At 46.8% G+C, this 27,184-nt stretch overlaps 2 protein-coding genes across 15 annotated transcripts in view; one reads left to right on the top strand and one right to left on the bottom strand.

Annotated features, from left to right (window-relative positions):
* PRR14L (proline rich 14 like) overlaps positions 1–15,658 on the bottom strand; it is an 84,073-nt gene extending 68,415 nt beyond the window's left edge. For 3 of the 6 annotated variants that reach the window (XM_029571148.1, XM_029571150.1, XM_029571149.1), the window contains exons 1-3: positions 15,528–15,658; positions 10,299–10,791; positions 9,092–9,176 (exon numbers count right to left, since the gene is read on the bottom strand). In XM_029571148.1, the coding sequence (XP_029427008.1) occupies positions 9,092–9,176; positions 10,299–10,791; positions 15,528–15,595 (646 nt within the window). In that variant the 5' untranslated portion in view covers positions 15,596–15,658. Of the gene's footprint in view, positions 1–9,091; positions 9,177–10,298; positions 10,792–13,123; positions 13,245–13,372; positions 13,498–15,421 lie in introns of those variants that run through there. The other 3 variants (XM_029571152.1, XM_029571151.1, XM_029571153.1) reach the window with 3 other exon arrangements.
* DEPDC5 (DEP domain containing 5) overlaps positions 15,644–27,184 on the top strand; it is a 71,163-nt gene continuing 59,622 nt past the window's right edge. For 4 of the 9 annotated variants that reach the window (XM_029571158.1, XM_029571159.1, XM_029571160.1 and 1 more), the window contains exons 1-2: positions 15,657–15,831; positions 16,058–16,207. In XM_029571158.1, coding sequence (XP_029427018.1) covers positions 16,150–16,207 — 58 coding nt within the window. In that variant the 5' untranslated portion in view covers positions 15,657–15,831; positions 16,058–16,149. Of the gene's footprint in view, positions 15,832–16,057; positions 16,208–27,184 lie in introns of all 9 variants that reach the window. The other 5 variants (XR_003851923.1, XM_029571163.1, XM_029571162.1 and 2 more) reach the window with 4 other exon arrangements.

Genomic DNA, 27,184 nt, shown 5'->3' with positions numbered 1-27,184 from the left:
CCAATCTAATCTCTAATCAGTACTGGTGGCCTCAGATGATCCACGACATTTGAGCATTTGTGGAGTCATGCCCCAACTGCGCCCTCAACAAATCTTCCTATCAACATCCTTCGGGTCTTCTCCAACCATTTCTGGTTCCAGAGCAACCATGGACTCATGTCTGATAAAAACCTGGCTTTTCCACCAGGCTTTTCCGGATTAACATTTCTGTCACATCCTTTCCTGCCCTCCTACCTACATAAACTAATAATTTCTGTAACCCTGCTAAACCCTTTGAATTCAATATAAAACAACCCTGTAGACCATGCAATCTCACTCAGCCCCAATTGTAAAATTGTAAATCAAGTAATATTGTATAATCTAAGTATTCACATTCTTGTTAATCTTGTTGCCTCTATCCCACTTCTCTCCTTCATTTAGTTTGTTCAGTTTTGCTGTTGGGACCTCTATCAGTTGTCCTCGTCCTCCCCCCCCCATTCCCTGTTTATTGTACTTTCTACCTTTTTGTTATTATGTAAACCGATATGATGTGTACTTTAATGTCAGTATAGAAAAGTTGTTAAATAAAATAAATAAATAAATAAAATATCTACATTGACTTTATTACTGACCTTCCCCCATCTGAGGGCAACACTGTTATATGGGTTGTGGTAGACTTTTTCCAAGATGGCTCAATTCATTCCCTTGCTGTCTCTACCCATCAGCCACAGATCTGGCATGCCTCTGTTTTAGGAAAATTTTCTGACTAAACGGGCTACCAGAACACATCGAAAGTGACCGAGAGCTGCAGTTCATATTAAGATTTTGGAATAATCTCTGCACCCAATTCCAGATCTCCCTCTATTAATTCATCTGCCTACCATCCAATCCAACAGACTCACCAATCAAACCCCTCATTGTAGAGCCTCCTTTCCATTGAAAGAGGCTCCTCTCCTGTGGATGGAAACCTTTGAGATATTTACATTTCTCTATCATACTTCCCCTATTCTCACCTTTCCTCTTGTTTAGCTCTTTAAATCTAAAACCAGAAATTTAAATTTAAACCAGGAACCTTGGAGTAATCATTGACAAAAACCTATCCTACAAAAACCACATAACAACCAAAATCAAAGAAGGATATCACAAACTTCTAACCCTAAGACGTATAAAACCTTTCCTAAACTCGTACGACTTCAGAACTGTACTGCAACTACTAATTTTCTCAACCATAGACTACTGCAATTCTCTACTGATTGGCCTTCCATTCAACAACATCAAACCTCTTCAGATTCTACAGAACTCAGCAGCCAGAATCCTAACTGGAAAAAAAAAGAACGATCACATCACCCCCATACTATTTTCACTACACTGGCTTCCTATTAGATCCCGAATTGAACACAAGACCATAACCATCATACATAAATTAGTACACACCGATCATCAAAACAAACAGGTTTAAAAATTACCCCACAAAATGCCCATAGGAACCTGCGATCAAACAACACATTTCGTCTAACAATTCCTCCCATCAGAGATGTTCATCTATCAACCACAAGACATAGAGCATTCTCCACTGCCTGCCCGAAAATATGGAACTCCCTACCACATGATTTGAGAACACAAACCAACATCAAAACATTCAAGAAAGATCTAAAAACATTGCTTTCCCACAAAGTCTACATTGACAATCAGTTAAATCAACAATCTAACAACAATCAGTACCACCAACCAAACCCACGCAAGAAACAGCAACCAGCATCAACTATCGTCATACCACTATGAACTTATAAGAAACAAACACAAAGAGACTGCCTCTAAGATTAATAAATCTCAATACCGTTACTATCCTCCTTCCCTTTCTTTCCAATTCTTCCCGTTTTCCCCCCTCCCGAAATCCCTCCCATTGTTATTTTTGCAATGATCAGCAAATGTTTAATTATCTGTATTCTGTTTGAATCTTGTAAACCATTGTGATGACTGCACTGAATGACGGTATATAAAACTCAACAAATAAATAATCAATCCCATATGCTTTAGAAGGAAGACAACTGAACATTTCAGTAGCTCCTTCCAGCACATGAGCTCCAGCCACTGTCACTGTTTATGCAATGTCTGAGACTCCATTCTCAGCTTCACACATAGCAGTTCACAACACTCCTCAACATTATCTCTCCCCTCCTAGTAACATAGTAATAATGGCAGAAAAGAATAAAAAATGGTCAATCCAGTCTGCCCAGCAAGCTTCTTCTAGTAGTATCTGCTGCGCTGTGTAGGTTACCCCCCATGTTTCTCTTAAGGGTAGTAACTGCCGCTTCATGCAGTTATCCCCAAGCCTTATGATAACTGTAGTAATATTTACAATCAAAACCATGCAACTGTCAAAACCCATAAATTACTACTAGCAATAGTTTTACTGGGTGAGGAGCCTTCTTGAAAATTCAGACAATGCTGCTTGATGTGCTTTGTTTTTAGACTTGGCTGTAGAAGCAGTCCTGTGCTTTTTCCCTTATGTCTGTGTATCAGTACCTCAGGCCATAAAAGTAGGGTCTGAATTGGTTGTCCTCTGAATCCAATTCCCCTTTTCCACTCCCCCATCATCGAAGCAGAGAGCAATGGAGAAATTACTTACCTGATAATTTTGTTTTCCTTAAGGGGCGGATTTTCAGAGCCCTGCTCGCCTAAATCCGCCCAAAACCGGGTGGATTTAGGCGAGCAGGGCCCTGCGCGCCGGTGAGCCTATTTTACATAGGCCTACCGGCGCGCGCAGAGCCCCGGGACTCGCGTAAGTCCCGGGGTTCTCCGAGGGGGGCGTGTCGGGGGGCGGGCCCGGTCGTCGCGGCGTTTCGGGGGCGTGTCGGCAGCGTTTTGGGGGCGGGTACAGGGGCGTGGCTACGGCCCGGGGCGGTCCGGGGGCGTGGCCGCGCCCTCCGTACCCGCCCCCAGGTCGCGGCCCGGCGCGCAGGAGGCCCGCTCGCGCGCGGGGATTTACTTCTCCCTCCGGGAGGCGTAAATCCCCGGAGAAAGGTAAAGGGGGGGTGTAGACAGGGCCGGGCGGGTGGGTTAGGTAGAGGAAGGGAGGGGAAGGTGAGGGGAGGGCGTTAGAGGATTCCCTCCAAGGCCGCTCCGATTTCGGAGCGGCCTTGGAGGGAACGGGGGTAGGCTGCGTGGCTCGGCGCGTGCCGGCTATACAAAATCGATAGCCTACTTTTGTTTGCGCCTGGAGCGCAAACAAAAGTAGGCCTATTCGCGGAGTCTGAAAATCCGCCCCTAAGTGTATACAGATGGACTCATGACAAATGGGTTTATGCTGCCCTGCCAGCAGATGGAGATGGAGTCAGGTTCCAAAGCTGACGTCACCCTAGATACACCCCTGCAGTGACCTCAGCCTTTCAGTATTCTCTTCAAAAGCCACTGTGGACATACTATTGAAAAAATGATTAAAAACTTGATTAAAAATGGATAACCTTAACTGACCTCAACCAAACACTGAACCCCAGTAAAATTATAGATGCCCTAATCTAGGGACTGGATGACAGCTTACCTATAACCTCTTGGAATCGATATCCACTCCACTGGTGAATCCTTGGCACTGTTCTTTGGCAGCCGTGGGCGGGATGCTGAGTCCAGGAAAGTAATTTCTCCATTTCCTAGCGTGTAGCCAGATTGACTCAGGACCAATGGGATGTACAAAAGCTACTCCCAATTGGGGCGGGAGGCTGCTTGCGGTCTGATTAACACCGCCCTTGCAAAGGCTGCGTCTTCCCAGACCTGAACATCCAGGTGATAGAACCTGGAGAAGGGATGCAAGAAGGACTATGTCGCCACTTGGCAGATGTCGACAGGAGACAACAGTCTAGTTTCCGCCCATGAGACTACCTGAGTCCTAGTGGAATGAGCTTTAACCTGAAGAGGTAATGGCTTTCCTGCCTCCACATAGGATCACGTGACCATCTCCTTAATTCAGCAAGCTAAGGTGGCCTGTGAAACTGGCTTGCCCTGCTTCCTTCCACCGTGAAGAACAAACAGGCGGTCCGTCTTTTGGACGGTTCTGAAACTTCCAGATACCACATCAAAAGCCAACTGACATTCAAATTGTGGAGGCAGTGGTATTCTTCCACGACCTTATGCTTATCTAGGGATGGCAACGAAATGGACTGATTCAAACGAAAGTCAGAGACAACCATGGGCAAGAAGAATGGAATGGTACGAAGTTGTAATGCTCCTGGAGTCATCCGGAGGAATGGTTCCTGACACAATGACTATAGTTCAGAGATGCGACATGCCGAGCATATAGCCACCAGGAACAACATTTTCAGAGTTAATAAATGCAAGGAAGGACTCCGCAGAGGCCCGAAAAAACTCCAATAATTGATCAAGATTCCACAAGAATATCGGCCACAGTAGGGGTGGCCGGAAGTGCTTCATCCCTTTCAGAAAACAGGCCATGTTCAGATGAGCCGACAGGCAGGTTCCTTTACCTTGCCCCTGGAACAGGAGAGAGCCACTACCTGGACCTTCAAAGAGTTAAGGGTCAAACCTTTATTCAAGCAATCCTGCAAAAATTCCAGAATTAGTGGTATTTTGACTGTCCAAGGAAAAACACCGCGTTACTCGCAACAGGCCTCAAATACTCTCCAGACCCGCACATATGCTAGGGACGTACCGAACTTCCGCGCATGGAGTAATGTGGCAATTACTGCCACTGAATATGTTCGCTTCATCATGCAAGTCTTCTCAAGGGCTAGACTATAAGACAGAAATGTGTCTTATCCTCGTGAAGGACCGGTCCCTGCTGTAGCATGTCTCTGTGCGGTGTTAGGTACAGGGGGATCTCCACCAGGATTCTCCGCATGTCCGCATACCACGGACGCCTGGGCCAATCTGGAGCTACTAGTAGGACTAATTCCATGGCGTTCAATTCTGCGAATGACCCTTCTCAGGAGGGGCCAAGGGGGGAAGGCGTTTGGCAGCAATTCTTCCGGCCAGGTCTGACAGAGAGCATCGATACCCAGGGTCAACTGAACTCTTCTGCAACTGAAGAATTGGGGAACCTTCACATTGTGAGATGCGGCCAGCAGGTCGATGGACAAGAGACCCCAGTGATCTACTACCAGCTGAAAGGCTTTGGCCGACAACGCCCACTCTTCTGGATCCAGACTCTCCCTGCTTAGAAAGTCTGCTCTGACGTTGTCTTTTCCTGCAATGTGGGAAGCTGAGATCATCTGTAGATGCATTTCCGCCCATTCCATAAGAAGATCTATCTCCTGTGACAGTTGCTGGCTTTTGGTTCCACCCTGGTGGTTGATGTAGGCTACTGTTGTGTTGTCAGGCATTATGCGGAGAGCTTGACCCTGGAGCATGTGGCTGAACTGTAGACATGCCAATCTGACTGCCCAGGCTTCCAGGCAGTGAGAGTCCCAGGCTCGTAGGCTCACGTCTGTCATGAGGACCAACCAGTTCAGAGGGACAGGGATACACCCCTGCCTAGATGAGCTTCCTGCAGCCACCACTGGAGCCAAGAGCATACGTCCATCGGGTAAGTGGAGGTGAATCGAATAGTCTTGAGACAATGGGTTCCAATGTGACAGCAGGGAACACTGAAGTGCTTGCATGTGTGCCCTTGCCCATGGCACTACTTCCAGGGTTGCTGCCATCAAACAGAGGACTTGAAGATAGCTCCACACCGTCTGGCATATCGTGTTCATCAACAGACACACTTGAGACATCAACTTCCTTATCCGCGTGGTCGAAAGGAAGACCTTGCCCTGCTTTGTGTTGAACCAAACTCCCAGATATTCCAAGGGCTACGAGGGTTTGAGACTCCTTTTGTCCAGGTTTACAACCCAACTGAGTTCCTGAAGCAAGGAGGTCACCCTGTTGGTCACCAGGAGACTCTCTTCCACTGACTTTGCCTGGATCAACCAGTCGTCCAAGTACAGGTGCACCATGATTCCCTCTTTTCTCATTGCTGCCGCTACAACCACCATAATCTTGGAAAATGTTCCGGGGGCGGTGGCAAGGCCAAAGGTCAGTGCCTGGAACTGATAATGGTGACCTAGTACCGCAAAGCGAAGGAAATGTTGATGTTCTTACTGGACTGGAATATGTAGGTAAGCCTCGGATAGGTCCAGGGAGGTTAAGAACTCTCCTGATTGTACGGCCTTTATCCATACGGAAATGAATCACTTGCAAATGTCGGTTGATGCTCTCGAGGTCCAGGATGGGGCGAAAGGAACCTTCCTTCTTGGGTACGATGAAATAGATGGATTAACATCTCGTATTTTCCTGGGCACAGGTACTGGGATTATAGCCCTCATCCTGAGGAACCATAACAGGGAAGTCTCCACTGCCTTCTTCCTGTGCTGGGAGTGGCAAGGAGATATCATGAATACGTCCTAAGGAGTGCTGCAAAATTCCAGGCATATCCTTCTTGTATGTCCTCCAGTACCCAATTGTCCGAAGTGATCTCGACCCACCATTGGTAGAAGAGGGATGGTCGACCCTCTATCTCCTCGTTCTGAGGGTGGGTCGGACCTGACCCTCTCTTGGACTGCCAACTCTGAAAGGACTGAGACTTCCCAAAGGACCAAGAACTCTGAAATTTCAAGTTTCTGTAGAGGCGAAAGCATTGGGAGCCCCTGGATCGATTCCTCATGGGCACTGTAACTGCTTCCTCTTATCTTCTGGTAGCCAGGGTACTGGAGATTTGTCCCATTTACTAGCCAGCTTTTCCAATTTGTTTCCGAAGAGAAGTGATCCTTTAAAGGGCATTTTTGTGGGATTTGCCTTTAAGGTTGCATCTGCTGACCAATTCCGCAGCCAGAGCTGTCTTTTGGCTACCATCACTAAGGCTACTCCTCTGGCCAAGGTACGGACTAGGTCCGAGCCCACATCAGCTAAAAAGGCGGCAGTGGGTTCCATAACTGCTCTGAAATTCGCCCCCAAGTCATCCATCTACTGAGAGAGGAGCAGGCACGAACGAGCTAACAGGGCACAACAAGAAGCAATCTGTAAGGTCATTGCTACTGTGCCAAAGGCCTGTTTAAGGATGGACTCCATCTGCCTATTTTGAACATCCTTTAAGGTTGCTCCTCTCTCCACTGGGATAGTTGTTTGCTTAGATACAGCACAGACCAGTGCATCCACTTTAGGGAAATGCAAACGTTCTCTCGCTGCTGGATCCAGTGGGTATAGAGTTTCTAACGCTTATCCACTTTTAAAATTTGCTTCTGAGGCATCCCATTCCAGGTCAATCAACTCCTGGATGGCTTCCAGTACTGGAAAGTAGCAAGAGGCTTTCCGTAGGGAAAACAGAATGGGATTCTTCTTTGGTTCCATCATAAAGGCCGCCGCAGGAACTCCCAGCATCTTCAGGGTCTGGGAAACCAGGGCCGGCAATTCGTCTCTATGGAAAAACGGTAACATGGTCCGATACAGTTCTAAACCAGGGGGGATTTTCCCATCGTCCATGGAATCTGGATCCTCTTCTTCGTCCGTGCCAACTGGGTCCCTGCAGGGATACCCTTGGTGAGTCGAGGAATGCCTTGAGATCTGCTGATAGGACTGGGAGAGAGGGGGCTTACCGACTGAAGTTCTATCTGGACAAGGGCAAGTGAGGTAGCAGACTGCGCCTGTACGAAGGCTTAAAGGCCATGAAAGAATTCCACCCAAGAGAAGGCGGCCAGGTCCATGTCTAGCCCAGGAGGTACTGGGATAGATGCCGCTAAATTTCCCTTTTCTATGGATGACCCAGTCCTTGGGTTACTCAGATCTGGGGTACTTCTGGTTAAGGCTGTGGCTGACCCATCCTCTGAATGGGAGGAGCCGGGCTTAGCAAAGTCCAGGGAGGCCAGCTCTCCCTGGGCTTTCTCATAGTGCTGACATAAGCAAGAATCCAGGTCAGACTGTGCAGCCCTAATATGACTAGCAATGCAGAGAGAAAGGTGCTTATGTTTTTTTTGGTTTTTTTTTTGCTGTCAGAGCCATTGGCGACGGTAACAATTTGTTTCAGATGGCTCGCACTTAAATTTTTTGCTCACAGATTTTGGGCGCCTACATGGGCCGCAGCAAGGCACATGCACAGCCCTTGCACCCGGCTTTACCTGTATTCTGTGCCTAGTAAGTTGTGTGCGTGCAGACATGCACCGCGTGCACTGAAGCTCTATGGTGGGAAAAACAGGCACAAAAAATGCACGCAAGATGGTGCTGCCACGGCCTACCACGTGGTGTGCTGACCAAGCCTAAAGCGGGGCCTAGCCCAACGGGGGGCCGCTCAACCCATTCAGAAGCCCACTTCCCCTTACCCCAACAGGATCAGGAACAAAGTCAGTACGGTGTGCCAAACAAGAAGACTGTCTTCTCTGAATCAGGAGGAAAATTTTTTTTTTCAACTTACCTGGCTCAGAACTTACTGGCTGAGTACAGAGACAGTCTCTGGCTGCGGGGGAGAGGGCTTTGGCTGTCACTGCCGTGTTTGGCTTCCTGCATCTGCTGCATTTCAGCTGCTTCAGCAGCAAAGTCCACACTGGGAACTCGCTACCGGACCAAGGCACACCTCTGAGGGATGTCAGAAATCACCTCAGGAATTCTCAACAGGGGGAGGGACTTTAGGTATCACCACAGGAGAGCGGGGCTCAATCTTTTCTCCAATTTAAAAGTAAATTTGTTCTCCAGCATATGTCTGCATCTGCTGGAGACTGAGAAATATTGAAGGACTGAGGTCACTGAAGGGTTGTATCTATGGTTTCATCAGTTTTGAAATCTGACTCCGTTTCCATCTACTGGCAGGGGAGTATAAACCCATTGGTCCTGCATCCATCTGGCTACAGGATAGGAAATATTGCAGTTGCGTTAAAAGCATCAAGGCTTATTGGTTAAGGGTAGAAATTCCCATGCCTTCTGTTAAGGGTAGTAACTTCTGCTGCGTGCAGGTTACCCCCATGCTTATCAGTACCCCAGACTGTAAAATTTGGGGCCTGCATTGGTTATCTGAATCCAATTCCCGTTTTTCCCTCCTGCCCCCATTTGTACTCTCTCGCCTTCTGACTCTGCCAAATCTCCTCCTTATAGCAAAGTTAAGAACCTCCAGGGAGTTAAGAAACAAATCAGTTACCTTTTCTCTGCACGATGTCTGTGCCTTCTTTGTCACACTGTCTCGGGTGGAAGCTTCTCCAGCTCTGCACAACTGGAAACTCCATCTGTGATGGAAAAAGCACAGATTATTTCTCATCTCACAGTACTCAAATTCTTCACCACTCCCACCTCACACATTGTAGCACAGCAGATAGCAGCAGATAGGGAGTCTTCCTCTCTGGTTCTCTACCACTTTGGGTAGATGAGAAAATAAATACCCAGACTTAAACACCTGCTCCCCTCAGTCTATAACCCAACCTTGTTGCTATGAACACCCTCTATATTATACCTCCCGCCAAGGCTGGTACTCACAGAAGAGAAGCATCATGAGCCACCTCTCATTTTACAGCCTGTCCTTGGCTGGTGCTTACAGAAGATCATCACCACAAGCCACTTCTCTATCTCATACCTGAGTCCTCAGCCTGCACTCAGAGCACAGAACAATGAGTGACTTCTCTCACCATATATCTGGGCCTATGGCTAGTATTTGGAGAAGTGTGTCATAAATCACATGTCTTACACCCGAGTCCTTCTCCCCACTCATACCCGTCCTGACCTGCCATTCTGATTTGCTGAGCTGCTTCAGCCACAGAGACTGTTCCAGAAGCAAAGGAAAACAAACAGAATAACAGGTGCAGAGAGAAAGGACATAGATGATCAGTGGCAACAAACATGAAGCTGGACCACAGCACTGAGCATTAATATCCTACAAAGCACCAGTGGCAACAAAGTTCCACTAGTTAGGGGTCCTCAGTGTCCAGAGCCTCAGTCATGCCACAGCACATCTGCCCAATTCTCTTCTGTACATTGAAGGCATGACTGAAGATTCTTCTGCTACAGTGCCCTGAACATTACAATTAATGAACTATATTGCAATCCACAAAGAATGAGAGTACGAGCAGGTATTCTCCATTTTTGAGCATAACAACCAGCAGAACTAAATAAATCTACATTCCATGATGTGCGCGTCTCCACAAATGCATGGATCAAAAAATCCACTTATCAGACTCTCCCCAAGATGTCCTGGAGATTTGGTGGGTACAGGACCACAAACAAAAATGTTATTAGGGGACATATATGCATATACACATACATAGCAATCTCATAATCATTCTTTTCTTTCAGAAAGTAGACTAAAAAAATGCCCCCATGACACAGTGAGTAGGTCTCAGGGTGCCAGTACTTACCAGATTTTTACAGAGAGTTTCATTAGAGAATGAAGAAGTCAGGCCAAAACCACATCTGAGTGCTTCTCTTGCTTCCCTCAGAGCAGCTGATTCTTCCTGGTATCTGTCATCTGTCAGGTGCTGTTTCTCCATGATTCTTGCTGGTGTCTCTTTATCGTTAGTAAGAATTCTAGAAGGTAGTTCTGGTATTGTCCCAGCAGGGCGCTCCACCAGCTGCCAATGTTCTAGATTCCCTGCTTCTCCCTTTGGGGTCTTCTCATGTTCAGAGGAAGAGGCTCCATCATGCACCAGCACAAGGCGGGACAGTCCATGTTTTGCATCAGATTCTTCATCCAGTTCTTGCTGAGTACAGAGGTTCACTGGCAAGCCAGCAAGCAATTTGGATGTTCCTGCAGCCATAGACAAATCCAGCATCTGACCTCTCTCCAGGGTTTCCAATCCAGATGACATCATGAAACAAAATAGGCTGGCAATGAAACAGCCACACTTCACCCTAAAAGGACAAATCAAAACAGTGACATCTTTGGGACAGATACAGAGGGTGGTAATAAAGAGGAAGGGAAGGAGATGACTGGAGAACATGCAGGTACAGAACGTAGAGAGCCTATATTTAGGAAAGAGATACCTTTAAAGCACTTTAACCACAGAGTGACTGATGCTTTTGCATTTAACACTCTAAAAGTCTACATGCTACGAGTTTGTCATTCTTGCTAATAATGCAGTTTACAAGTGAAATATTTCTGATTTCAGACACTGAATATGTTTGAAACATGAAGTCCAGCTTGCAAATACCTTGTGCATAATAAACTGAAGGTGACTGGGATTGAAGGTTAGTTTACCCTTCAAATGACCAGGGCTCTATCACCCAAATTTTACTTCAACTTGAGAAGGCATCGCTTCAGTTACCTAGACAGCCTTTTAGGGTCCCTGGATGTTACAGTATTGAATGAGGAAGACTGCTAGAGCCTATTCAGAAGCAAGTGGAGTACCAGTATCAAGGGCAATGATGCAGAAAATGAGCTCATGTATATACATCACTTTTAACACTATCTTGAGATTCATGGGTGCCACTATTAAAGAAACCTAATCTGGATCCTACCAACTCGGCTAACTTTCGTCCCATTGCAAACCTCCCATTTATTGCTAAACTCATGGAGAAACTCGTCAACACCCACCTCTCAGAATACCTAGATGATCACAAGATTCTCTTCCCTGCTCAGTTCGGATTCAGGAAATCTAAACACCGAATCCCTATTAATTTCACTCACTGACAGCATACTTATGGGCTTAGACAAGGGTCAACCGTTTATACTGGCACTTCTCGACATCTCCGCAACCTTCGACACCGTGAACCATTCAATCCTCATCAACCATATTTCAGACATCGGGATCTCAGGAACTGCCCTCTCTTGGTTTAAGTCCTTCCTCAGTAACAGAAGCTACAAAGTTAGAATAAGCAACAAAGAATCCCCCCTATCAGGTCGACACTTGGAGTCCCTCAAGGATCATCCCTATCCCCTATGTTCTTCAACATTTATCTCCTTCCCTTATGCCAACTCCTAGCCAATCATAAGCTAACCCACTTCATCTATGCAGATGATGTACATATCCTCATTCCTATTACAGAATCCATCCCCAAAACCCTCATTTTCTGGAACAGCTGCCTACACTCTATCAACCTACTCCTCTCCAGCCTCAACCTAGTCCTCAACACGGCCAAAACTGAATTCCTTCTCATCTCGTTGGACAAAAAAGCCCCTCTATAAACTGCCTCCCCACCTCTTTGTCGATCCCCATGGCCCAAGTGAGAGACCTGGGTGTTATACTGGACAACCGTCTGAACTTAAAAAAATTTGTCAACAATAATACAACTAAAGAATGCTTTTGCAAACTACAAGTTCTCAAAAAGCTTAGACCACTTCTCCACCTACACGACTTCCGCACGGTTCTTCTACAAGCTACACTATTCTCCAAAATCGACTATTGCAACTCACTCCTACTAGGCCTCCCTTCCACATCCACCAGACCTCAACAGATGCTCCAGAATGCCGCCGCAAGGATACTTACCAACACCAACCGAGGAGACCATGTCACACCTATTTTAAAAAATCTACACTGGCTTCCCATCAACTTCAGAATCCTACACAAAGCCCTTACCATCATACACAAGACCATCCACAAGCAGTCTTCTCTTGAGCTAGATTTCCCTCTTCGCCTCCACACCTCCTCCAGATCGGTCACAGCAGCGTACAAAGACACCCTTCACGTGCCTCCCACAAAGTCCTCCCTCCACACATCCATCAGGAAACTTGCTTTCTCCATAGCTGGCCCCACTCAATGGAATGCTTTACCTGCTGACTTTCAAGAAAAAACTTAAGACTTGGCTTTTTATACAAGCGTTTCCCTAAAAGTTGTATCCAGTACTGCTATCTCAAGCTACCTCTTTGTCTCTAGCTCCCAGTGCTGCTAGCTCAAGCTACCCTTTCAACTTTCCGACCCCTTCCTTTTTCCCCCACCCTCCCTCCTTCCCAGATACCCCTTCCCCGGATACCACAGCGTGCTATTTTCGATATAAGTTCATTCTAGCTTTATGACTCTTGTTTCTATTTTACCCACGTTTTTTCACTTGGGACCCTCCCCCCGAGGTTGCTCAAGGTGCCTCCTCCAGGTTCTTTACCCTTCTCCCTCCAAGTTATTACCCCTTGTTCAATGTAATTTTCCAATTCTCTAAGTTTTGATGTAAACCAATGTGATATGACCTGTCATGAATGTCGGTATAAAAAAGTATTAAATAAATAAATAAATATAAACAAAAGGTTCATTACAGGAGTCTGTATTCCTTACAACGTTCTCAGAAACTCAATGGATTCCAGGACTGCTGGGAAGTTGCAGTAGCTTAGGGTGAAAAAGCAGGACTGCACATGTTGACATGGGAGTACTAGTTTTTCTCAAAGATCTGTGTGCCTCCAACACAAGCCCAGTAGATCCTAACACTAGCCCCACTTATCCCAGGAGTAACAAACATTCAACAATGTATATATATCAGGCAGTTACACTGTAAATATCAGGGTTACCTTACAAGGATCAAGTTCAGAGGGGCCCTGGGAAGAAAGGAGTTGAAGTGAAAGCTGGAATTGGAAAAATGGAAACAAGTCTCAAAGGGATCCAGAGAGCAGAGGGACCAGGGTCCAAGAGTGACCTAGGGAGAAGTAAAAGTAAAAAGGTAAGAGCACGAAGGTAGCAAGAGCCTCAAGGCGTAGTGGAGCTGAAGAAGTCATAGGCTGAGGTTAACTGAAAACACAGAGGATGAGTGGGTGAGGGCAACAGGAAGAACTGGGTGAAGGAGTCAGAATGTATCAGGAACAATCTGGTATGTGGAGGTCAGCAATTACAGATAAGATGTAAACTCCAGGTGCTCTAGAAGAGGTCAGTATGGGGATTAGGATGCTGAGAAAAGGGATCAATGTGTGGACTGGGGTAAGAAGAAGGGGTCAGTGGGGATGCGGGGGATAGGGAATGGAGTTCTTGGGGGAAGGATAGGTGGTTTGAGTGAAGGTTGGAGATGGGGTGCTGGGGAAGTGATTTGTGTGAAAGATGGAAGTGGGGTGCTGGTAAGGAACAGATGATCTGTGTGTATATTGTAAGTGAGGTGCTGGTGAGGGTTGGGTCTGTGAATGTTGGCAGTAGGTTGATGGAGAACAAAGGGTCTCTAGAAGTTGAATGTGGTGAAAGGGTCTGTGTGAAGGTTGGGGTGGGGTACTCAGGAGAGGTTGAAGTGTAAGTTGGAGATAGGATGGGAGAAAGGGAATCTTGCAGAAGTTGGGAGAGTGCTCATGAGAGGGAAGAGGATCTCTCTAGAGGCTGAGGTGCTGGTGAGAGTCTATGGAATTTCATGGTGGGGTGCTGGTGGGAGTAGAGGCATTTTCTATGGAGGTTATTGGTGGGGATGGGGAAGGGTCTCTGTGTAGGTTAGGAGTAGGTTGCTGTGAGGGGATATCTGTGTAAGTTGGGGTAGGGTGGTGAGGGTTCCCTGTATAAATTGGGGGTGGGGTGTTAGTAAAGGGAGTCTATGGAAGTTGGGATGAGGTGGTGAGGAGAGGGTCTCTGTTTGTTGAGGATGAGGGTGCTAGTGAGCAAGTCTGTATAAATTGGGGTGGGGTGTTAGTGTGGGGGAGGGGGTCTATCTGGAAGTTGGGGGTGAGGGGAGGGCGGTCTGTATAGGTCAAAGCTGGGGTGCTAGTGAAGGTGAGGGTCTCTGTAAGTTGAGGTGGGGGAGAAAGTGAGGGTGGTGTCTGTGGAAGTTGGCAGTGAGGTGATGAGGACTAATGGTCTCTATATAAGTTGGGGCTGGAGATACTAGTGAAGGGGAGGGGACAGGGGTCTTTATAAATTAGGGCTGGAGATTAGTGAGAGGTCTCTGTATAAATTGGGAGTGAGGCGGTGAGGGGGTCTGTATGTTGGGAGTGGAGGTGTGAGGGGGGAAGGATTCTATGGAAACTGAGGTGAGGTAATGAGGGAGAGGGATCTCTATAAGGTGGGGTGCTAGTGAGGGAGTCTGTGGAAGTTGGGGTGAGGTGATAAGGTTGGGAGGGGTCTTTGTATGAGTTGGGGTTAGAGATGCTAGTGAGTGGGTCTCTGTATAAATTGGGGTGCTAGTGACAGGAAGGAGGTCTCTATGGAAGCTAGGTTGAGGTGGGGAGGGGTCTCTATGTTGGGGTGAGGTGCTAGTAAAGGGGTCTCTGTGGAAGCTGTATAAGTTGGGGAGGAATCTGTATAAATTGGGTGTGAGGTGGTCTCTATATAAGTTGGGGGTAATGGAGAGAAGGGTGTCTGTATAAGTTGGGAGTGGGGGTGCTAGTGAGGGGGCTCTATGGAAGTTGGGATGAGGTGGGGAGGGGCCCCTATAAATTGATGACGGGGTTTGTATAAGTTGGGTTTGGGGTGCTAGTGAGATCATCTCTCTGGAAGTTGTGGTGAAGGGGGGTCTGTATAAGTAGGGGCTGGGGTGCTAATGAGAGGGATGAGATCTCTGTGGAAGCTGAGAAGTGAGGTGGTGAAGGGGGAGTGCTAGGTAGGGGTAGGGGAAGGTCAGGTGCCCAGGTGGGGGCGGAGCGCTCTCTCACCGCCGGCCACCGCTGTGCCGCGGGAGCCCGGTCCAGCCCCAGCCGCCTCACGCTCCCGGGGCCGCACGCTGCTCCGCCAGAACCCGCAGACAGCGACGCGCCTCACCGTAACAATTCCCCGCGCCACTTCCGGCGCGCGACCACTCCGCAGCCTGGTGTCACCGCCACGGTCATGTGACCTCAAAGGGCACTTCCTTCTGCGCATGCTCTGAACCTGCTACACAGCCCCGCCTTAAAGGGGCCGTAGCTGTTTTTATGCATGCTACCCTGAAGTGTCACGGTCCCGCACGCGGTGGTAAGGGGCTGGGTTATTGCCGGATTTCCTGAGCCTGCAGAAGGTATTGCAGGGTAGGAGTGAGATGCATTGGCAGATCTGTGTGTTGGGGGTTCTCAGCGCTGGAATTGCAGGGGTGAGTGCAAGGCAGAAGTGAAGTGCATTAGCCGAATTATGTGTGATGGTCTCAGTACTGGAAGGCAGGAGTGAGGTCCATTAGCAAAGTTATGTCTGGGGGTTCTCAGTACTGGATTAGCAGCGTGTGCTGCAGGGTAGGAGTGAGGTGCATTTGGATGTTTTGGAGTAGTTTGAAAGTTAGGTGTCATTAAAATAGGAAACTTGATTTTTGGATTTCTTTTCAGTGATGATGATTCGTATGATGTTTTGCACCAGTTTGAAGGAGGATATGTTTTCTATGTTCATACCCTGGAGGGACTGATCAAAAGAGTTGATCATGAGAACCAGTAAAATCTCCAAGCTGCTGATGCACAAGAAAGGTTTTGGAGGCAGTGGTAAGTGAGCCTGGCTTTCCACTCTTCTCTGTTTGCTGTGCCCTGCAACTTGTATTGTATGTTTTTGGTTTTATTACTAGATTACTTTCAATTTTGTTAACAAACGTCTTATATTTTTAGTTTTTATAAGACTGAGTTTTTTCTTACCACTCTCTCTGTTCTGAAAATTATGATTCAGGGAAACTGACATGAATCTGTGAGCAGTACAAGAGCATACTGACAAACTAAATAGTAGCAAATCACTGGGACCTGATAGTATTCCCCCTAGAGTTTTAAAGAAATGCCAGTTTGAAACTGCAGGCCTACTACTGGTAATCTGTCACTTCACCGAAGAACTGGAGAGTAGCTAGTAATGCTAATTTTTTAAAAAGTACTCCAGAAGTGATGTGGAAAACTAAAAACCAGTCAGTATCGTGTTTGGTGTAGGGCAAAATGGTGGAAACGTATTGTTAAGAAGAGAATTACTGAGCACTTGTATAGACGTAGTTTAATGGAGAAGATCTATGTACATCTGCTAGAAAACCTTGCATGACTGGTCAAAGGTGTGTTCAGTTAATCATTACATTAGTTCTGTGGAAATTCTGTGCTACTGCGAGCACAGAATTTGCGCAGAATTCCCCCCTGCCCGTGCAGAATTGCCATTTTCTGCACAGAATTGCCAAATTCTGTGCAGAAAATAGCAGAGGAGATCCCAGCATACCGCGAACGGAGTGTGCGAAGACGAAGGCCTGCATGTGCCACAGGACGTGCTCTGGCGGCGAGGATGAAGGCCCGGGCGCGCCACTCGCGGCAAAGATGGAAGGCCCCCGTGTGCCGCGAATGGAGTGTGCTCCGCTCGTGGCGAAGATAAAGGCCCGATGAGAGAGAGTGTTTGTGTGTGTGAGAGTGGGGAGGGTGAGAGCGGGGAGGGTGAGAGAGAGCATGGGAGGTAAAAGAGCAGGAAGGGGGGATGCTTGAATGTGGGTTTCAGAGAGAGGGAGCCTATATGAGGAGATTGTGAAGGAGTGTGTATGTGTGTGAGAGTTTGGGAGCTCTTGTGTATGAAAAAGGGATCGTGTGTATGTGAGGGTGCTAGCCTGTGTGAAGGGATTGTGTATGTGTGAGACAGATCCTGTGTGAAGGGGTGCGTGAGAGAGAAAGGGAGCTTGTGTGGGTGTGTATGCACGAGAGAGGGCCCTGTATGAGGGGATGTATGTGTGTGCGAGAGAGTGAGGGAGCCTGCATGAGGGTGTGTGTTGTGTACTAGAGAGAGGGAGCATGTGTGTGAGAGAGGGAGGGACAGAGGGAGCCTGTGTGAGGGGCAATACTGAGAACAGGGTCAAAATCTGAGACTGGCGATAGAGTGGAAGGGGATGAACCTAGAGGGGGCGGGGAGAGATACTGGTAGGGGAGAGCGAGTGGAAAGGACACTCTTACAGTGAATTTCTAGGGAAATTCTGCTCAAAATATTTAAAATTCTGCATCTTTAAGTAATAACTTTTTTTCTGTATTAATTTAAAATGTAATTACTTAACACAATTTACATGACAGTCTTTATTTTGACCAATATAAAGTTTGCAGAATTTTAAATTTTTTTGCACAGAATTCCCCCAGGAGTATTACATACCTAAAAACCCCCACTTCCCTAGATTTTGAAAGGGTTATGCACAGGGCCAGATTTTTGATGCCCATAGGCAGAATGCCATGACTGCACTCCTTTGAAGCTCTGCCGGCGCATGGCCCTAAGCAAGCAGAAGCAGGCTTCTCTTTAGCCTTGGATATTTGGCGCATTCAAAATTTGGTGCCCTAGGCAGTTTCCTATACCTACATCCGGGCCTGGTTACTTACATATGATGTGCTATACTGGGTCAGACCAAGGGTCCATCTAGCTCAGCATCCTGTTTCCAACAGTGGCCAATCCAAGTTACAAGTACCTGGCAAATACCTAAACATTAAATAGATCCCATGCTACTAATGCCGGCAATGAGCAGTGGCTATTCCCTATTGATTAATAGTGGGTTTATGCTCCCCTGCTAGCAGATGGAGACGGAGCAAGCTGACATCATAGTATATATAATCCTGCAGTGACCACAGCCTGCCAGTACTCTCCGTCTCTAGCAGATGGCGGATGTACATCTCCCTATGAGGATTTCTTTGAGCTTTTTGAAAGGAGAAATTTGAAATGATAAATTCAGGAAAAGAAAGTCCTGCTTTCTTGCGGTGATACCTAAAGGTCACTCCGCAGCTGAGGATTCCTGAAGTGATTTCCATGGTCCCTCAGAGGTGTGCATTGGTCCGGTAGCTGGGTTTCCCGGTGTAGACTTAGCTGCTAGTTCAGCTGAAAGGCAGCGGGTGCAGGAGGCCGAACATGGCGGTGACGGCAGATGCCCTTTCCCCCTGCAGCCAGAGACCGTCTCTCTACTCAGCCAGTGAGTGCTGATCTCAGGTAAGGTTTAAAAAAAAAAAAAAAAAAAAAAAAAAAGAGAAAGTTTTACCTGAATCAGACGGTTAGAGGGGTTTCAGGACTTCCTCTGGTCTCTGTTCTCGGTGCGCCATACTGACGTTTGTTCCCGCTCCTGTTGGGGTTGGGAAACTGGACAGCCTGGTGGGTTGAGCGGCTTCCAGTTGGCTAGGCCCTGCACTTAGGCTTTTTTTTTTTTTTGCATGCTATGTGGTAGGCCGGGGCAGCCATTTTCATGTGCATGTTCAGCTGCCCTCTATAGGCTGTCGGTGTGCTCAGTGTGTCGGCTCTGCGCACGTGTTGTGCGCTTGGTTTTTGGGTGTGCTTTTTACATGCACAAACGTTTTTACTCGTTTAACTTGGCACACAGGTTGTGTGTGCGCCTTGCTGCACTTTCTTCTAGGTGCTTATTTTTTGGGCGCATTTCATTTTTTAGTGCAAGCCATTCCGACGCATGTTTACCACAGTGATAGCACCGGTAATCAAGAAGCCTAAGCGTCTCTCTATTTGTGTTGCTGGTCGTATTAGGGCTTCTCAGCCTGACCTGGCTTCTAACCTGTGTCAGTGCTGCTCAGGGAGAGTTGACTTCCTCGGATTTTGCTAAGCCTGGTTCCTCCCATTCTGATGATGGGTTGTTCACAACCTTGACTGGGGGGATGACCTTGGTTCTTCCTTGAGAGGCTCCTCTGCTCACGAGGGCAGTTCTGTGGGACCAGCTTCAGTTCCTACTGGGCTTGGTCTGAACCCGGCTGCTCTTTCTTGGGTGGAATATTGTCAAAGCTTACAAGCCTTTCTTCAGGCACAGTCCTTAGCTTCCCCCAAGCCCGTCTGGTTGGACCCTTAGCTGGTGGCTCCTCCCTCTTCCAGTCCTATGCTTAAGTATCAGGGCTCGCCCCGACTCCCTGCAGGTGTTCCTGACAGGCATACAGATGGCACAGATGATGACATTGATCCTGATTCCCTGGAAGATGGGGAAATTCCTCCAGGACTGGAACCATATCAAACCATGTTGCGGTTCTTTCATAGAGATGAACTGCCGGCCCTGATTTCCCAGACCTTGAAACAGCTGGGTGTCCCTGGTTCGGATGTCACGTTGGAGCTGAGGAAGAATCCCATTTTGGTTTCCTTACGTAAAGTCTCTTGTTTTTTCCCGGTGATGGATGCCATCCATGAATTGATTGATCTGGAATAAGATGCCCCAGATGCACATTTTAAAGGGGGTCGGACATTGGAAGGCCTGTACCCCCTGGATACGGCTGTGAGAGAGTATTTGCGGTTTCCCAAAGTGGATGCTCTGGTATGTGCCATGTCTAAGCGGATGACTATTCCCATAGAGTAAGGAGCGGCCTTGAAGGATGTACATGATAGAAGGGATGAGGCTATTCTTAAGCAAGCCTTTGAGGTAGTGGTGATGAATTTACAGATTGCCTCCTGTTGTGCCCTAGTGGTGCAATCTTGTCTGCTTCTCTCTCAGGAGATTGAGTCTGGAGGGAATTCCGAAGTGGTTATGGAACCTGGATCTGTCAGAGGCTTACCTTCATATTCCCATCCGATTGGAACACCAACACTTTCTACAGTTTGCTGTGTTGGGGTGCTATTATCAGTTTCGGGCACTGCCTTTTGGTCTAGCCATTGCTCCTAGAACATTTTCCAAGATTATGGGGATGGTAACGGTGGCCTTGCGAAAAGAAGGAATCCTGGTGCACCCATATTTGGACGACTGGTTGATTCAAGCCAAGTCTCAGAAAGAGAGCCACCTTTGTGACACACAAGGTGATCTCCTTATTTCAGGAGCTCAGCTGGGTGATAAACCTGATCAAGAGCAATCTTCAATCATCTCATTCGTTGGAGTTTCTAGGGGTCCAGTTCAACATGGGACAGGACAGAGATTTCCTACTAGAAGTTCAGGAACTCAAAAATGAAATGTCAGATCTATTAGTAAAAATTTGTATCCTTTCATTAAAATCATCCATTGTACCTGAAGACTGGATGGTGGCTAATGTAACCCCACTATTTAAAAGGGCTGCAGAGGCAATCTGGGAAACTACAGACCAGTTAGCCTGACTTCAGTTCCAGGAAAAATAGTGGAAAGTGTTCTAAGCATCAAAATCACAGAACATATAAAAAGACATGGTTAATGGAACAAAGTCAGCATGGCTTTACCCAAGGCAAGTCTTGCCTCACAAATCTGCTTCACTTTTTTGAAGGAGTTAATAAACATGTGGATAAAGGTGAACCGGTAGATGTAGCGTATTTGGATTTTCAGAAGGCGTTAGACAAAGTTCCTCATGAGAGGCTTCTAGGAAAAGTAAAGAGTCAGTTTGTAATCCATAAAAGGACATCACCTCCTATCTCATGACTTTTTTTGTTTTCTTAGAAGCCTCTCATGAGGGATTTTGTCAAACATCTTCTGAAAATCCACATGCTTAGTCACCTCTTCAAAAAAAACTATAGCAAGTTTGTGAGGCAAGACTTTCTTGGGTAAATCCATGCTGGCTGGAGTAGCCTAGTAGTTAGATCAGTGGGCTACGAATCAGGAGACCAATGTTCAAGCTTTGCTGTATCTCCTTGTGACCTTGGGCAAGTCGCTTTACCCTCCATTGGAACAGGTACAAACTTACAGGCCGATACAGTAAAAGTTGCGGGTGAGTGAGCGAGTGCCCATTCTCCCGGCGCGCACACAGGCCACTCTCCTGTGCGTGCAATTTAGTATTCAAATGAGGACCCGCTGTGAAAAGAGGCGCTAGGGACACGCTAGGAGCGGCGGCTGTCAGCGAGTTTGACAGCCGATGCTCAATTTTGCCGGCGTTGGTTCTCAAATCCGCTGACAGCCACGGGTTCGGAAACCGGACGCCGGCAAAATTGAGTGTCCGGTTTTCAACCTGTGAGCCGCGGACTGATTTAAAAATTTTTTTTTTAAAATTTTTTATTATTTTTTACTTTTGGGACCTCCGACTTAATATCGCCATGATATTAAGTCGGAGGGTGCACAGAAAAGCAGTTTTTACTGCTTTTCTGTGCACTTTCCCAGTGCCAGCAGAAATTAACGCCTACCTTTGGGTAGGTGCTAATTTCTGAAAGTTAAATCTGCGGCTTAACTGCACATTTTACTTACTGAATCGCGCGGGAATAACTAATAGGGCCATCAACATGCATTTGCATGTTGCGGGCACTATTAGTTTCGGGGGGGTTGGCAGCGCGTTTTCAACGCGCTATTACCCCTTACTGAATAAGGGGTAAAGCTAGCGCGTCTATCGGCCTGATAGATTGTAAGCCCTCTGGGGATAGGGAAATACCTAAAGTACCTGAATGTAATCCACTTTGAAGCACTGAAAAAAGTGCGAAAAGTGGAATATAAATCTAAATAAATAAATAAAATAAATACTGGGTCAGACCAAGGGTCCATCAAGCCCAGCATCCTGTTTCCATTCCAATCCAGGCTCACAAGTACCTGACAAGTACCCAAACACTAAGTAGATCCCATGCTACTGATGCCAGTAATAGCAGTGGCCATTCCCTAAGTCAGCTTGATTAATAGCAGTTAATGGACCTCCTCCAAGAACTTATCCAAACCTTTTTTAAACCCAGCTACACTAACTGCACTAACCACATCCTCTGGCAACAAATTACAGAGCTTAAATTGTGCATTGAGTGAAAAAGAATTTTCTCCGATTTAGCTTTTAAATGTGCTACTTGCTAACTTCATGGAGTGCCCCTTAATCCTTCTGTTATCCAGAAGAGTAAATAACCGATTCATATTTACCTGTTAATCCTCCCTCAGCTGTCTCTTCTCCAAGCTGAATAGCCCTAACCTCTGAGCTGTTCCATCCCCTTTATCATTTTAGTCACCCTTCTCTGTACCATCTCCAGTGCAATTATATCTTTTTTTGAGATGTGGCAACCAAAATTGTAATAGTACTCAAGGTCCGATCTCGCCATAGAATGATACAGAGGCATTATGACATTTTCCCTTTTATTCACCATTCCCTTCCTAATAATTCTTAGCATTCTGTTTGCTTTTTTGATTGCCGCAGTACACTGAGCCGACGATTTCAATGTATTATCCACTATGACTCCTAGTTCTCTTTCCTGGGTGGTGACTCCTAACGTGGAACCTAACATTGTGTAATCACAGCAAGGGTTATTTTCCCCCTATATACATCACCTTGCACTTGTCCACATTAAATTTCATATGCCATTTGGATGCCCAATCTTTCAGTCTCACAAGGTCCTCCTGCAATTTATTACAGCCCACTTGTGATTTAACTACTCTATGTGTTCTGTGATTTTATTCTTTATAACAGAACACATGATTTTTCCTGGCACTGAAGTCAGGCTCACCAATCTATAGTTTCTCGGATTATCTCTGGAGCCCTTTTTTGTATATCGGAGTTACATTGGCCATCTTCCAGTCTTCAGGTACAACAGATAATTTTAAGGATAGATAACAAATTACTTGTAATAGGTCTGAAATGTCATTTTTGAGTTCTTTCAGAACCCTGTGATGTATACCATCTGGTCCAGGTGATTTGCTAATCTTCAGTTTCTCAACTGGCTTGCTATATCTTCCAGGTTCATTGTGATTTTGGTCAGTTCATCTGAATTGTCACCCTTGAAAACTGTCTCCGGAACGGATATCTCCTCAATAAACACCAAAGCAGAGACTTAATTTAGTCTTTCCGTAGTGCCTCTTTAAACCCTCGATCATATGACGGTCTCTTGCAGGCTTCCTGCTTTGGATATATTTTTAAAAGTTTTTATTATGAGTTTTTGCCTCTATAGCCAACTTCTTTTGAAATTCTCTTTTAGCCTGTCTTATCAGTGTTTTACATTTAATTTGACAATGCTTATGCTTTTTCCTATTTTCTTCAGATGGATCCTTCCAATTTTTGAAGGAAGATCTTTTGGCTAAAATAGCCTCTTTCACCTCACTTTTAACCATACCGGCAATCATTTGGCCTTTCTTTCACCTTTCTTAATGCGTGGAATACATCTGAACTGCGCTTCGAAGATAGTATTTTTTTTTTTTAACAATGTCCAAGCATGTTGTACGCTCTTAAACTTTGTAGCTGCACCTTTCAGTTTTTTCAGTTTTTTCTCATTTTATCAAAATTTCTCTTTGTAAAGTTTTACTGTTGGAGCTGTGGATTTTCCTTATTGTCTGCCTTCCAGTAATTAATTCAAATTTGGTCGTGTTATGATTATTATTGCCAAGTGGCCCCACCACCGATACTTCTCTCACCATATACTGCGTTCCACTAAGAATTAGATCTAAAATAGCTCCCTCTCTCGTCTGTTTCTGAACCACTTGCTCCATGAAGCAGTCATTTCTTCCATCCAGGAACTTTACCTCTCTAGCATGTCAATATGGGGGTAATTGAAAGCTAACCGAATCAGAAAACAGTTAAGTTACTCCACAATGTGAGTCCAAACAAACAGAACGAAAGTGAACATCAGATTATAATTGGAAAAATTGGTTAGCCTATAATGAACTTAAATGTAAAGGTGTCAACAAGCCTGTCAGTGTATCTGCTGGTTCAAATGAAGATCACCTGGACTTCTTGATTATTCACCTTGTCTAACATAATTTTTTTTTTAAAACATTTTTTGAACTGCAAATAAAAAATATGAAACATTGGACAACAGTCATATAAAGTATCTTAAAGGAAACCATGGCCGATGTTTTGCAAAAATGCTTCATCGGGGCAAAATGACAGTTTAAAGAACCAGTTAAGACTGTTTGCATTCAGAGCATCCGACTAAGCCTCTTAAAATCTCAAAATATAGAAACATAGAAATGACGGCAGAAGAAGACCAAACAGTCCATCCAGTCTGCCCAGCAAGCCTTCACACTTATTTTTTTCATACTTATCTGTTACTCTGACTGCTGAGTTCAGGGCCCTTATTGGTAACTTTTTGGTTCTAATTTCCTTCCTCCCCTGCCATTGATGTCGAGAGCAGTGCTGGAGCTGCATCAAAGTGAAGTATCAAGCCTAATTGGTTCGGGGTAGTAACAGCCGCAATAAGCAAGCTACTCCCAGGCTTATTTGTTTACCCAGCCTGTGCAATTTAGTCCTTGTTGGTTGTTGTCTGAATATAAATCCTCTTTTCTTCATCCCCTCTGCCATTGAAAATGATGGAGAAAGCTCCCATTATTAGTGCACTACCAATTTGGTTAGCTTGCCTTTCTCTTAACATTTCATCACATCAAAAATGACTACATAGGTTTAAAGTGAATACTTATTAAATTTGTGACTTGTCTATCTTGCTGGGAATTTAATCTGATGAACAGATTAAAATATAATAAATCTGAGCAAAGCAGAATAAGAAAGGCGACCTTATCTCATGTAGAAAGGAGAATGTTAACCGTTCGATGCCACCAGTGAGCCAGTGATGGCCCTTGCTGGACATGTTCATGGACAAAGTTTCACCCTAGAAGGCTTTATCAAGGAGCAACTGGTAAGAATCCCAGCAAATGGAAAAGATGCTGCAAACACAAAGAATTGTTATGCGAAAGCAAAATATTACAATGCAACAGAGAATATGATCACAAAGAAGTTGTGTGGCCCAACCCAGAAAGGAACTTTACTTCCTACACACTTACTAGTCTGTTTAAGTGACCTCAATAGCCTGAATGCAGCAAGGGATCCCTGTGTAAATTACAGCGATTTTTAAAGAACTGCCAAAACGTCACGTGATGTGAAAGGGCCAATTTTATATCCCTCCTAATTCACTTAGCCATTGCAGTAGAAGCCCTCAGCCGGGGCCATGCACCATGGTCCGTATATCTGGCCACAAGGTGCCATCATTGCACAATGGCTGTGGCTCCCTCTTCTCACCAGGGGCTGTGAATGCTGGAATTGGATGCAGGTTCTCCACATCACTGAGCCACCAGGCCAGCCCCCCCCCCCCTCCCCCCAGTCTCTCAACAGATGTGTCAGTCCTGAACTGTGCAGTGTCCAGCAAGACCAGCTTCCACTCTGAATCATCTGGAGCTGGGGGATTCTGTGGAGAGAGCATTCACAGCCAATGCGGGGAGGGAGTCTTGGTTATTGCACTGCAGCAACACCCAGTGGCAGTACTCGGGCGCTTATGTACTGAGTTTCTATAAGGAGCTGCAGTCCACAGCCCTACTGGCCAAGGGCTGTCACTGCCGCGGCTGGGAAGACTTCCAGTGACTGTAAGTTGTAGCCCTGTTGAGATGGAATCCTTAAAAAAACACGAGGAAATGGCAAAGCTTAAAAAGTGCAGGATCCGGACAGTTGTATGCTCCCTCTCTATCTTTCCTCTTAGGCCCAAGTAATCTCCCGCTGTCCTTAGACACTTTCCTAATATGTACAGAAGAGGGGGTGCCTAGTTTCTGGGGGTGGGAGAAGGTCACAGCTGTAGGGGGTGCCTGGTTCTCTGCTTTGGGAAAAGGGATTCCAGCTGTTAGCGGTGCCTAGTTCTCTGCTTTGGGAAAGGGGATCCCAGCTGTAGGGGGTGCCTGGTTCTTTGCTTTGGGAGAGGGGATCCCAGCTGTAAGGGGTGCCTGGTTCTCTGCTTTGGGAGAGGGGATCCCAGCTGTAAGGGGTGCCTGGTTCTCTGCTTTGGGAGAGGGGATCCCAGCTGTAGGGGGTGCCTGGTTCTCTGCTTTGGGAAAGGGGATCCCAGCTGTAGGGGGTGCCTGGTTCTCTGCTTTGGGAGAGGGGATCCCAGCTGTAGAGGGTGCCTGGCTCTCTGCTTTGGGAGAGGGGATCCCAGCTGTAGGGGGTGCCTGGCTCTCTGCTTTGGGAGAGGGGATCCCAGCTGTAGGGGGTGCCTGGTTCTCTGCTTTGGGAGAGGGGATCCCAGCTGTAGGGGGTGCCTGGTTCTCTGCTTTGGGAGAGGGGATCCCAGCTGTAGGGGGTGCCTGGTTCTCTGCTTTGGGAAAGGGGATCCCAGCTGTAAGGGGTGCCTGGTTCTCTGCTTTGGGAGAGGGGATCCCAGCTGTAGGGGGTGCCTGGTTCTCTGCTTTGGGAAAGGGGATCCCAGCTGTAGGGGGGGCCTGGTTCTTTGCTTTGGGAGAGGGGATCCCAGCTGTAAGGGGTGCCTGGTTCTCTGCTTTGGGAAAGGGGATCCCAGCTGTAAGGGGTGCCTGGTTCTCTGCTTTGGGAGAGGGGATCCCAGCTGTAGGGGGGTGCCTGGTTCTCTGCTTTGGGAAAGGGGATCCCAGCTGTAGGGGTGCCTGGTTCTCTGCTTTGGGAGAGGGGATCCCAGCTGTAAGGGGTGCCTGGTTCTCTGCTTTGGGAAAGGGGATCCCAGCTGTAAGGGGTGCCTGGTTCTCTGCTTTGGGAGAGGGGATCCCAGCTGTAGGGGGTGCCTGGCTCTCTGCTTTGGGAGAGGGGATCCCAGCTGTAGGGGGTGCCTGGTTCTCTGCTTTGGGAGAGGGGATCCCAGCTGTAGGGGTGCCTGGTTCTCTGCTTTGGGAGAGGGGATCCCAGCTGTAGGGGGTGCCTGGCTCTCTGCTTTGGGAGAGGGGATCCCAGCTGTAGGGGGTGCCTGGCTCTCTGCTTTGG

This window comes from Rhinatrema bivittatum, chromosome 11, assembly GCF_901001135.1.
Source record: "Rhinatrema bivittatum chromosome 11, aRhiBiv1.1, whole genome shotgun sequence".
NCBI classification, from domain to species: Eukaryota; Metazoa; Chordata; class Amphibia; order Gymnophiona; family Rhinatrematidae; genus Rhinatrema; species Rhinatrema bivittatum.
This window is presented reverse-complemented; position numbering and strand designations above follow the sequence as displayed.